Genomic DNA, 12,985 nt, shown 5'->3' with positions numbered 1-12,985 from the left:
ACAGATCACACTCGCTAACTGTCGTGTAAATTGTCTGAGCCCACAGATGGGAAGGTGTGTGTGTGTTGTCCCTATGGACCAGGGTAATTCATCAGACTGGGTGAATTGATGGGAGTTGGGGTTGTGTGTGTGTTTGGGAGGGGGAGGGGCAGAGGTACGGGAAATAAAGTGATTCTCCAGATGAAATCTAATATGTGAGACGATACATCCTAAAGAGACGTTTCCTCATAGCCCTGCCCGATGAATACCAATTCGGTGGCCGGCGCTGGAAGGACGATTGCACCTTGCTTGAACAACGCAGTGGAGAATTACAATGTGCCTTCTTTTTTTTTTGGCTCGTTCCATCCAATCACATCCCCCAAATTGTAGTGACTTTATCCTCCCCTATGAGTCATCCATTCATGCCTTGGTCTGGTAAGAGAATATGTTTGGTCTTATTCAGTGACATAGTCATGAATTGATCATGGAAATTGTAATGTCTGTGAACATGTCAGCATGTTAGCTGATAATGAAAATGGTGTCAATGAAAATCAGTGGGTGAGTTTGAAAGTAATAACGGAAAATAAAATAATTAGCCAGTCCACCCTGACCTTATCTCTAACTGTGTGTGTGTGTGTGATGGTAGTGGGGGTGGTCTGACTTGGTGACATCACGATCAGGGAGGATCCAAATGACCAGGAAAGTCAATTAGAGTTAAACTGAGTTTACCAGCTGGACTCTCGGTATAGCATAAGAGAGAGGGAGAGGGAGAGGGAGAGAGAGGAAAAAGGGGAGGAGAGACAAAGAGAATGAGAGACAGAGAAAGAGAGGAAGGGAGACACATTTAGGAAGCTGAGGACAAGAGGGCATTTTTGTTGTTGTTGCCGGTTACAGAACTCTCCAGACATATTTTTCTTGTGCAGGTCCATACAGTAGCTATATTGCACGTCTATCTATCTCTCTGTGTCTGAGCAGAGGTGGAAGTGTCGGCGACAGAGAGAGGGAGTTGCCTGTTTGAAGAGGTCAGGCAGGCAGGGGAAAGCCGGTGGATATGTTTTAAGAGGCCGCTTATCTGAAACTGACAACAGGATGAGAGGGTGAGTGAGAGGGGAGAGCCCAGCAGTACAGGGGGAGAACCATGGAGAGTACAGCATCCTCATCCACAGTCCACTCACAGAGGAGACACAGACACAGGCTAACCTAAGGGAGACAAACAGAGATAGAGAAAGAGGGGGAAGGAAAGAGAGAGGAAGAGAGGTAAAGAGTTTACTTTGTCCATTCTGTCCAACGGAGAGGGAGCGAGAGACGATGGTTCTTAACACTGGAGCTCTAGGATAAACCATGGACTCTGCACACCTCCTACCACGCCTGGACGTGAGTATTGCACACACACACACACACACACACACACACACACATACACTCTCTCTCACAACACACGCAAACACACACATATACATGTATGCCAAGCCAACTCTGCCTGGCCACGGGAACTTCACTGCTCAAACCATTAGCCACTCTAGGGAGAACAAACACATGCTCACTTACACACAGATGCTGGCATACTGTGTTGCTCGCAATCAAACGCTTATAAGCGAGGGTCCAAGAATAATGTGACTATGTTTTCAGAGGACCTAATGTAACTTACTTCTCTGTAGGAGTGTAAAGGCATTGAACTATTCCTCAGTGTTGATGGTAAACACAGCTTTCACGTGAACCGGTGCTGTTTTTGTCTTTTCCACCTCTGTCTGTGTCGACGGGATGTGTGAAGATGTTTTTGACGTGTCTGATGTCACGTGTCGTGCATGTCACTGTTTCCACCAATGCATCTGCCTCCGCAAAGCCTCCTGCTAACTAAAACACCGCCTCCCGGCGTCTGTCGCTTAACTCCCTGACGTTCAGATCATCTGAAACATAGCTCTGAGTGAAACGTTATGGATCACAGCGAGAAATGGCGTGAACACTGAGGCATACAGTTTTGAATGTCCTAGTTGAAATAGATGAAGATCTACAAGAGCTGAAAAGCTTCCAGTGACTTGTAGTTCTGGTTGAAATAGATGGAGGTTAAAGGTGACCTGTTGATCTCCTGCACTGTATGTGCTAGTTAGACTCTTTTAAGAATGGACCTGGGAATGAAGGTCCTGGCAGTGGTGACTACTATACTGTACATAGGGGTTTCTGGCTAAATGTCTTTCCTAGGGTACAGGGTAGCTGACGCTCCAGATCAAATGTCATTTGTCACACGCTTCGGAGACAACAGGTGTAGACCAACAGTGAAAGGCTTACTTGCGGGTCCTTTTTTAACAATGCAGAGTTAAAGATAAACATATTCAAAAAATTCAAATTAAAGAATAGAAATAGTGAGATGAGGAATAAAACACACTGAATAACGAATACAAATAACATGGGTATATGCAGTGGGTTGCCAGTACTGATTTGATGTGTAGGGGTACGAGGTATTTGAGGTAGATATGTACATATAGGTAGGGGTAAAGTGACTAGGCAACAGGATAGATAGACAGTAGTAGCAGCGGATATGGCGAGTGTGAAAGTGTGTGGCGTCAGTATGCAGGTGTGCGCGTCTTATATGTGTGTGGGCGTCTGTAGCGTGCATGTCAAATCAAATTTGATTGGTCCTATACACATATTTAGCAGATGTTATTGCTGGTGTAGCAAAATGCTTATACGTGTGTTGGGGTGTATGTATGTATGTGTGTGTGGGGGTAGAGTCCAGTGTGTGAACATAGTCAGTGCACGAGAGTTGGTGCAAAAAAGGGTCAATGCTGGTAGTCCGGGTGACCATTTCTTTAGCCATGAAGGAGTCTTGTTTAGTAGTCTTATGGCTTGGGGATAGAAGCTGTTCAGGGTCCTGTTGGTTCCAGACTGGTACTGCTTGCCATGAGGTAGCAGAGAGAACAGTCTATGGCTTGGGTGGCTGGAGTCTTTGACAATTTTTTGGGGCCTTCCTCTGACACTGCCTGGTATAGAGGTCCTGGGTGGCAGAAAGCTCGGCCCAAGTGATGTACTGGGCCGTACACACCACCCTCTGTAGGGCCTTGCAGTCAGGTACCTTGCAGTTGCAGTTTCTAGCAATGTTGTGAGAGTGTTGGTTGATTCCCCAGTAGCTGGAAAGTGTAATCTCAACCCTGGCAGCAGACACTGGTTTCTCCTGTGTGTGTGTGTGTGTGTGTGTGTGTGTGTGTGTGTCCAAGCATTTGACATTTTTTGCGATTGTTCGTGTGTGATGCATGTGCAGCTCTATGCATGAAAACATTCTAATCGATTGGCTTTTGTCCATCATATGCATTCATATACACACAACACACACATTCGTACCTCTTGGCTTGTATTTCCACTCTGCCTGCGTGGTGCATACGCGTGGACCCGTAATTACCATAAAGGTTTGTTGAGGAAGGCAAGCGGCGGGCTGAAGTCTGGACTACCCGTGTCATTAACCTCTTAATCGCCCCAGCTGGGATAAAGTATAATACACTCTAATAAAACCACACAGCAGGCAACTAGGAATATTATTCTAATGATTTCAACTGTCATGCTTCGAAAAATGTCACTCTTAACCTCCTCGTTTCAGCCTGATACATTAAATCATAAAGTAGTGAACGCGGTCCTCATTCGAGAGATCGGTCGTGTGTTAGTAGCGGTGGAGAGAGAAGTGTGAGGATCATTCCGGATGCATTAGGTGTCCGTTTCAGGTGATTTTGAGAATGGTCCACAGAGATGCGGGTTGAGCAAGTTCGAAAAAAAAAACAACGTTCTTGGGATGTGTGTTTGTGAGCTGAAGAACATACGCACACCCAGGTACTTTCCGAAAGGTACTGGAGTTGTACACTGCTGCTCATGCTCCCAGGTACTTTCCGAAAGGTACTGGAGTTGTACACTGCTGCTCATGCTCCCAGGTACTTTCCGAAAGGTACTGGAGTTGTACACTGCTGCTCATGCTCCCAGGTACTTTCCGAAAGGTACTGGAGTTGTACACTGCTGCTCATGCTCCCAGGTACTTTCCGAAAGGTACTGGAGTTGTACACTGCTGCTCATGCTCCCAGGTACTTTCCGAAAGGTACTGGAGTTGTACACTGCTGCTCATGCTCCCAGGTACTTTCCGAAAGGTACTGGAGTTGTACACTGCTGCTCATGCTCCCAGGTACTTTCAGAAAGGTGCTGGAGTTGTACACTGCTGCTCATGCTCCCAGGTACTTTCCGAAAGGTGCTGGAGTTGTACACTGCTGCTCATGCTCCCAGGTACTTTCCGAAAGGTGCTGGAGTTGTACACTGCTGCTCATGCTCCCAGGTACTTTCCGAAAGGTACTGGAGTTGTACACTGCTGCTCATGCTCCCAGGTACTTTCCGAAAGGTACTGGAGTTGTACACTGCTGCTCATGCTCCCAGGTACTTTCCGAAAGGTACTGGAGTTGTACACTGCTGCTCATGCTCCCAGGTACTTTCCGAAAGATACTGGAGTTGTACACTGCTGCTCATGCTCCCAGGTACTTTCCGAAAGGTAATGGAGTTGTACACTGCTGCTCATGCTCCCAGGTACTTTCCGAAAGGTAATGGAGTTGCACACTGCTGCTCATGCTCCCAGGTACTTTCCGAAAGGTAATGGAGTTGTACACTGCTGCTCATGCTCCCAGGTGATATTTATTTACAATGATTTGACCCTTAGGTCTTCATCAAGCATCCGTATCCCATGTGGGGGTGGAAGATCCTATATATAGTGGCAGTACTTAGTGACATCGCTTCAATATTCAATTAGGGTGGGGGGGGAAACACAATAATTTGGACATTTTGAAACTATAAAACGGTTTCAAGTCAAAATCCTGGTTAAGTCCAAGAGAAGACAGTGTGTTGAGCCTGTGGATCCAGGCCATGAACAGCAGTGTGTTTGTGAGCTTGCACATGTTTGTGTGTGTGCGAGTATAAGATTTCCAAGACATGCAGTAATTATGACATGGGCAGAGAGTCTGTGTGTATGTGTCTGTTAGAGAGCGAGGGAGGGAGAGCAGGAATCTGGGGAAAAGAAAAACAGGAAGAACAACAGGAAGGGAAAGTGGCGGGACCAGGCGTAACACGAAGACAGCGGCCGCGGATAAATCAGCCGGCTGCGGTGACACTGGGCCCTCTCGCCCGACAACACTCAGCAGCATCCTTCCGCAAAAACACCATTCATTTCGAGGGCTTAGGAAAAAGAACAACACAAGAGACAGAGGGGTAGATAAATAAAGATAGGGAGAGAAAGAAAAATAGAGATTGGGAAAGAGAGAAACATGCAGATAAAGAAGAATGGGGAGACAGGGAACACAGAGGGGGGGCAGGGGAAGAGATATGGAAAAGGACAAGTAGTGATAGAGAGAGAAGAGGGATATATCTCTGTATGTCTTCCCTTCTCTCTCTTTAACTCTGTATATCTTCTTCTCTATCTTTGCCTCTCTCTATTTTCTAAATCTGTCTTTCCTCTGCCCCCCATAGAAGTAGAAGATATCCAGAGAATAGACTTGAAAGAAATGGAGGGGAACTAAGAGAGAATGAGGGGGACAGAAACAAAAAGGGAGGGATTGATGCAGAGACAAATTAAGGAGATAAAGAGGGACTAAGAAAAGGAGAGACTAAAAGAAAGAGAGGGAAAGATATATACTTATGTTGGTCTGATTTGATCTGTGAGTTCAGAGGAACAGCCTGATTACCTCACCAATCTCTCGTCTGCGTGCGCCTGGGGTCACGCTACCGTCTGCTCTGGGTCAGACACCATCTAATACGTCTGAGAGCACCACCTCACCCCTCACCTCCCCCTGGAAGACTCGATTAGTCCCATTTCAGCGGAGGGAGAGAGTGGGGGATGAAGGGAAAGCAATCGCATGGATGTTACCGTCCAGGATGAATGGAGAGGGGGGCGGGTCGATGGAGAGGATGGCAGATAAAGAGGCCAAATTAAGTTTAGGAACTTTTCTCTCAGTTTAGATTAGCTGGAGAAACACAGGGAGATGGGTGGACGTACTCTCGATGGATGAACGGCAGGGTGTCCTCTGACTCCCCTCCTCCCACTTCTGAAACAAACCTTTGAACATTCATTAAGGGGGTGGGGGGAGGGTATCCTTCATCTAGTTGTCAAGCCATAGGATGCCATGGGAAAGGGTGTACAGTTGTGGCTCTCTAATCATCCTCTAATTCCCCCTGTAGTGTTGCCTCAGGTGGAGAAGCATGGGGTGGAGAGACATTACTTGGGGTGGGGCCGACTGAGTTAATGGGTAGTGAACACGCTCACAGCTTATTTTCCCAGGGTATTGCTGTGTCTTTCTCTCTCTCTCACACACACACACACACACACACACACACACCCTGTGACCTCCTTGTAAACCTTACTCTGACACTATGACATGATTATCTGTGATTATGGCGTAGTTATGTGTTCGTTGTGCCATAAATGCCTCAGTTATCCTGCCATGTTGGACTTAATCAATTCTCAGCTCAGTACAGTGATGCGATAGGAAGGGAGAGATAAGATTAAGAGAGAGCTTCGCTCTAGTCTGTAGGGAGAAGCAGGACGTTGAGTTCTATTTTGTTTGCATTCATTGAGACGTATCTTTTCTTCTTAGAATAATGACGACATCTCTCATTTCTTTAGTTGTAGGATGATGGTAAAGCAGACAGGTTGGGAGGAGAGAAGTCATGGCCCAGCCCAGGTCTCAGTATCTACACGAGCCTACTAGCTTTGAATGCTTTGAACCAAATCTAGGGTCAGCTTACCCTCTTGCTAACGGCAAACTGACCTTCTAGTTAAGTGTCCCGGGCCAACTTCATCCTACTTTGAACAATAGACAGGTCAGACACCCCTACCCTGACCCCTGACCTCCTGACTCCAGAGGGCACAAGGCCATTAAGGCCTATAGTTTCTAATTAGTGGCTCAATCATTAACAGCTGTACTACAGAGACACAGGGTGGTAACCTGGCTGGCTGGGGCATTAATGCTATGACCTCCAGCACTGGGCCTTTTCCCGTGCAGCAGACAGGCCAGTTAGCAACTATGGTCTCAAGTATTTGGTTGAAGCTACTGTATAGGTCCATTCAGCAAATACGCTCTGGAGAGTAAATTGGAGCAATAGAGATATAAAGTACAGTAGCTACACTAGTTATTATTCTCCATTAAAGTCCACTAACTTTAGCTAATTTATGGTCTTAGCAGTACTACTATTAAAGTTATCCTAAATCACACAGACACACACACACACACACACACACACACACACTGAATATAGCCTCTGCTTAATCACTCGTATCCCCTTGTGCTTGAGTTTCCTAGGAGATGGGGCCTTGGCAACACATAGCAATACATTAACATTAAGGAAAACAAAGTGGTGCTGTTTTTACAGCCATGTGTATCCAGCAAACAACTTCACATGGACTCCAGCAGTACATTTCTTGATGTCACACCAGCATTACGTCCTAAAAGTGTGTGAATTACGGGGGGGGGGGGGGCAGGCATTCTCCTAATGGATTAAAATGCACGTTTGCACTGCTACAGTGGTAAATATGAAAATATTTCAAAAGCTTATTCCAAATTAAACAAACACCCCCACCTCTCTCTCATGGTTTAAGGCCAGTGACAGTTGATTCAGGTTCTTTCAATTGCATTCAGCTCTCTCCTCAGCCTAAATTCCTCTCTCTCTGCCTCACTCTCTGCCTTGAGCTTTCGCTAGAAGACTTGCAACGTTGTATCGACTGGGCCCAGCCCACTAGCGACCTTGCAACATTATCAACTGGGTCTAGTCCGCTAGGCGAACTTACATAATTGTTTCAACCAGGCCTGTGCCAATGCACTCGGGACAGACAGAGCTGTATTTGCGTCCCGTAATTCAGCCCCTTTTTCAGATGTCCCGACTTTACTTTTGACAAAGAAATGTACATTTGTCAGCAAGACTCATCTATTAGACCTCGCGTTAAGTCCCAGCTGCCGACAGTTCAGAGGCAAACAACAGGTCAAGGGGCAGGCAGAGGTCAGTAATCCAGGGCAGAGTCAGAAAGGTACAGAATGGCAGGCAGGGTCAGGGCAGGCAGAGGTCAGTAATCCAGAGCAGTGTCCGAAAGGTACAGAATGGCAGGCAGAGGTCAGTAATCCAGGGCAGTGTCACAAGGTACAGAATGGCAGGGTCAGGGCAGGGAAAATGGTCAAAACAGGGACTCGAGAGAAAAACAGGTGTATGTGAAAAACGCTGGTAAGCCTGAGGAGACAAGACGAACTGGCAACAGACAAACAGAAAACACAGGTATAAATGCACAGTGGCTAATGGGCGACACCTGGAGGGGGGTGGAGACAAGCACAAGACAGGTGAAACAGATCAGGGTGTGACAGCATCTATTCATTCCGGCCACAAGAGTTTAGTACTAATGACAATCGCCCAACAGATGTCCATTCATTAGAATGCTAGAATTATTTTGGGTGGATGAACATGCGCAGGTAGCCTACGTTTTTTTTTAAGTGATTTGTTTGACAATCGGATGAAAACATCATGACTGATTGTGTTCAAGCCACATTAAAGGTAATACATGTTTATTGTCTGAATGTCACGGTATGATTCATACTCTGCTGACGAGGAATTAGTATGGTGGGGACTGGGAGAGGAGAAAACAAGCTGATGATATAGTGGTAGTAGTTTCTCTCATAAGATTTAAGTTGTGAGTAGTGGTATTTTAATCCCCCCAACTCCAATTTACTGAAAGACATTAAACATATGGTATATGAATCTTAATGAACACTTGTGACTTTAAAGGGCAACCACTGGAAGCGTCAAAAAGTGACAGACTTAAGCGTTCCGTTTCCTCTTCTCCCTGAAATAAACTCTAACTTAACTCCTCTCCTCACATTCTCTTCCCCCTCATCTAGATCCACCATGTTCGCTGCTAAACTCTTGGTCCTGATGGTCCTGCTGCTACCTCAAGCCTCGCCTGGGTGCCAGGGCTTTGCCACCGAGCCCGATGGCAGTGAGCCGTCGTTGCCACCGTCATTACCCACCCCCCTGGAGCCCAGCCTGGCCCAGACAATCCAGAACCTATTGCTGAGCCGCCTGGGCCTGCAGTCCCACCCCAACCCCCGGCCAGGTGTGCCCATCCCCCAGTACATACTGGACCTCTATCGCTTCCACGCCCAGCAGTATCACCTAGTCCAGGATCCACACTTCAGCTACCCCAGCCAGCATGTCCAGGAGGCCAACACCGTACGCAGCTTCCACCACACAGGTAACAATACACATAGGCCCATATCCCGAAAAGCACCTCCGAGTAAGAGTGCTGATCTAGGATTAGTTTTGCCTTTTAGATTATCATGAATAAGATCATATGGACAGATCCTAGATCAGCACTCCTAATCTGAGACAGTTTGTGGATAGTTTGCAAAGCTGTTCTCCCTTGTCCTACCACCACTTGGTATCAGTTCCACAGTATGTTTTTAATAGACACTGTTCTACACATTCCATTTGTAGTTTCAGTCAGGGTTAGATGGCATTGATGACGACAGGGCTGTGATACCCAGTCTCTTTCTGTTATGACTCCACCTTAGCAGTCAGTAGGCTCCAAATCCAGACCATCTATTTTCCATTTGATAACATGAATGTTTCCATAACACTCACAAGCTAACCAGCAACAAGTGGAGGTCCTATTCTGATGCTAGTGTGTGCAAAGAAAAGCTTATCTAACTGTTTATGGCACTGAATGTGTCTGACCTTTTAAAGTTAAGGGTTGACAGGTCAATTTACATTGTATTTGACATTGTGAGATTACAATGTTTGATTTAGAAAATCCTACAAGAGAGACCTCCAAGGAACTGTGGAGGACATCAATTTTGTTTTACAAATTTAACCTTCTTCTTTGACCTATCTTAACCTCTCTCTCTCTTGCTCTCTCTCTCCCTCCCTCCCTCCTCTATCTCAGAGTCTACCAGCCCCTCACTCCCCCTTGAAAAGAGGCTGACCACCGCGAGTAACAACAAGGTCCCCATCTCCTTCAACGTGTCCTCCATCCCCCAGGATGAGCGTGTGGTTTCTGCCGAGCTTCGTTTCTTCCGGGGTGGTGGGGCTAGCCTAGGCCCTGGGGCCCACAAGGTCAGCCTGTTCCTCGATGGAGGCACTGGGGACTCTGAGCCCACTCTGCTGGAGTCACGGCTCCTCACAGGGGCCCCCAGAACCAGGCCAGCTGACTCCTGGGAGGCCTTCAGCCTCAGCACTGAACTCTTCGTAGGGGCCCACGCTTGGACCGGCAGCCTGGCCTTCCTCCTGGAGGTGACCCCTCTCGGTAACACCACCCTCCTCACCCCCCCTGACCATGATGCTCTACCACTCTCCACTGGGGAGGAAGGGCGCAGAGAGGGACACTTGAGGGTGCGCAGGTCTCTGGGACAGGATGAGCACAGCTGGGCACGGGAGAGACCCCTGCTGGTTACTTACAGCCATGACGGGCACGGGGAGCCACTAGCCGCCCATGGCCGGAGAACCTCTGACACTGCCCAGAGGATGAGGGGGAGGAAGCGGGCCAGAGAAAGGGGCAGGAGCAACAGCAGGGACCGGGAAAGGGACAGAGACCGGGACAGGGACTGGAGCGCCAGCCCTGGCTGGGGTGGTAGCTGGGACGAGGGTGGAAGGGTGAAGCGCAATGGTGGCCGCGCAGCGAAACTGAAGCGTCTGTCCCGCGCCCGCTGCCGCCGCCACCCGCTCTACGTGGACTTCAAAGACGTGGGCTGGAACAAGTGGATTGTGGCGCCTAGTGGCTACGACGCCTTCTTCTGCCTGGGGGAGTGCCGCTTCCCGCTCACCCACCACATGAACTCATCCAGCCACGCCATGGTGCAGACGCTGGTGAACTCGGTGAACGGAGCCGTGCCGCGGGCCTGCTGCGTGCCCACCGCCCTCAGCCCCATCGCCATGCTCTACCTGGACCCGCAGGACCGCGTGGTGCTCAAAAACTACCAGGACATGGTGGTGGAGGGCTGTGGATGCCGGTAATGGGAAACAAAAGAGAGGGAGGGAGGAGAGCGAGGGAAGGAGAGACTGATGAGGTAGGGAAAGAGAGCAAGGACAGAACCCAGCCCAGCAGGACCATGTGAGACAAGAGTACCTGGACCTTCTGGTGGTGGGATGGATGGGGGGGGGGGGGGGGGGGGGGGGGGGGGGGGGGCAGGAGAGATGGATGAGGGAGGGAAGAGACAGGAATGTAGAACCCAATCCAGCAGGACCAAGTGGTTTCTAAGAAGTATAGGTGTTGGAGGGCCACAGCTGTCAGTAGTGGAAATAAAGAGAGGATAGGGAGAGAGAGAGAGGAAAAACCAGAGACAGAGGAGCCCCCTCAGAACACAGTGCAGTGCTTCAGAACTACCGCATAGTGAGAGAGAGAGAAACACGAAGCAGTCTCCCACATCCCAGTAGGGGTAGAGGATGCTGCTGACAGAAGAAGAGAGGAACGACAGCCAGGAGTAAAGGAGAGAATCCTCCCATTAGCCCCACCTTTTCTCTGTCTATAGAACTCCTGAGCTTGTTCAATGCTCACTCGCCAGCCCTCTACGTGTCTGTAATGTGTCTGTATCTGTGTCTTTCCGTGCTCAGTGTGTCGCTCACATCCTCATTGCAACATCAATCTGTGAAGGAGATGCACTCGACCAGTGGAGTCGAAGACCAAGGGGACTGGCAAGAGATGTAGATATCAGTGCCAGATTATACTATCTAATACGGTGGACATATTATCAAGAGTGACGTATAGTGCAGAGAAAGCTGTCACGTGGCCCATATGAGGAGGATGGAAACGTATAACCTTTGCATCAGTGACACCATCCTTAAACTAACTCATCTAACATATCTGGGCCAATGGACAGCTACCGATCTCTCATCAAGAGAGACATTGACGGAGTCATAGACTGTATAGATGTGGACTTCACAGACAGACAAATTGTCCGCGCCAAGCATCCCGTCATGAGATATTTAAAACCGCAACAATAATACGGAGGAATTATTATGCTATTGTTTGAATGTACTACCATCATTATTATTTAAAAGCTACATTTTTTTTTTGTACATTTCCTTTGCAGAGATTAAGAAAAAAATCTGAAAACTGTTGTCATCAAAGTAATTCCATTACATCTAACTTAAAAGTCACATTTAGGTATTTAAATAGCAACCACATATTGTGTATTTAACCTTGAAAATATTTCAGATATCTGCTCTCTAAAAAGCCACATTCACAGTACCGTAATACATCTAAAGCTGGAGCCTGCAGTCCTTATAGTAGCTTTGGTACAGCAAGTTATGGTGGCTTTTGGTGTCCTACACATAATGGAGCAGTCAAAAGCTCGAGAAATACCACATATCAAGGCTCTGTGTATTGCAATCCACTGAATCGCGTAACAACAACACAATGTCATCCTCACCACAGGTGTATTTTCTAGCAGAGTGCATGTTTTAAAAAAAAATGAAAAATGGCTAATGTTAAAGCAGTTGATTTCCAGTGCCTTTCGGGGGTTTTGCAGGTGTTTTTGAGTATTTTGAGTATCTTTCCAGTCATTTGCTTTTCCCTCTATTTAAATGGAAGCATTTAAACAACAGTCTGTAAAATGTTTGACATTGTCTGAAGACGTGGTGATACCTGTAATAAAACAGAGACAAAGCAACACCTCTGTCACATGATTGAGTTTTTAAAATCAACCACGTTTCCTTGTTGCTGTCCCTCTGCTAGTGTTCTAAGGACATATTGCTCTGAGCCTATGCACAAGGACAATGGGAGAGCAGAGTGGGACTGTCAAATCCTCCCATTGGTCAGACTCTTTCAATCACAAATTGCCTCATAGATTGGCAATCAAGCTAACATTATCCATGATCAGAAAGGAGGAAGGAAGCCAGTGCTCCCTTGGGCAACCCAGAACAAACCAGATTTGGCTATAGGCCTCGGGTACCTATATAGTCCCACTAACACACACAGGCCTGGGATAGAAGGGCATGAGGAGAATGCTATACATGG

The 12,985-nt window shown here is 47.5% G+C and overlaps 1 protein-coding gene across 2 annotated transcripts; it reads left to right on the top strand.

Annotated features, from left to right (window-relative positions):
* Positions 1–228: 228 nt before the first annotated feature.
* On the top strand, positions 229–12,638 carry LOC110503302 (bone morphogenetic protein 2). 2 transcript variants are annotated; one of them, XM_036961773.1, is made up of 3 exons: positions 229–1,353; positions 8,874–9,226; positions 9,917–12,638. In XM_036961773.1, the coding sequence occupies exons 2-3, from the start codon at positions 8,881–8,883 to the stop codon at positions 10,981–10,983; spliced, it is 1,413 nt and encodes a 470-aa protein (XP_036817668.1). In that variant the 5' UTR covers positions 229–1,353; positions 8,874–8,880; the 3' UTR covers positions 10,984–12,638. The 2 variants fall into 2 exon arrangements, with proteins under 2 accessions (XP_036817668.1, XP_036817669.1); XM_036961774.1 differs by lacking the exon at positions 229–1,353 and adding an exon at positions 8,097–8,529.
* Positions 12,639–12,985: the final 347 nt, after the last annotated feature.

This window comes from Oncorhynchus mykiss, chromosome 24 (assembly GCF_013265735.2).
Source record: "Oncorhynchus mykiss isolate Arlee chromosome 24, USDA_OmykA_1.1, whole genome shotgun sequence".
Taxonomy (NCBI): Eukaryota; Metazoa; Chordata; class Actinopteri; order Salmoniformes; family Salmonidae; genus Oncorhynchus; species Oncorhynchus mykiss.
This window is presented reverse-complemented; position numbering and strand designations above follow the sequence as displayed.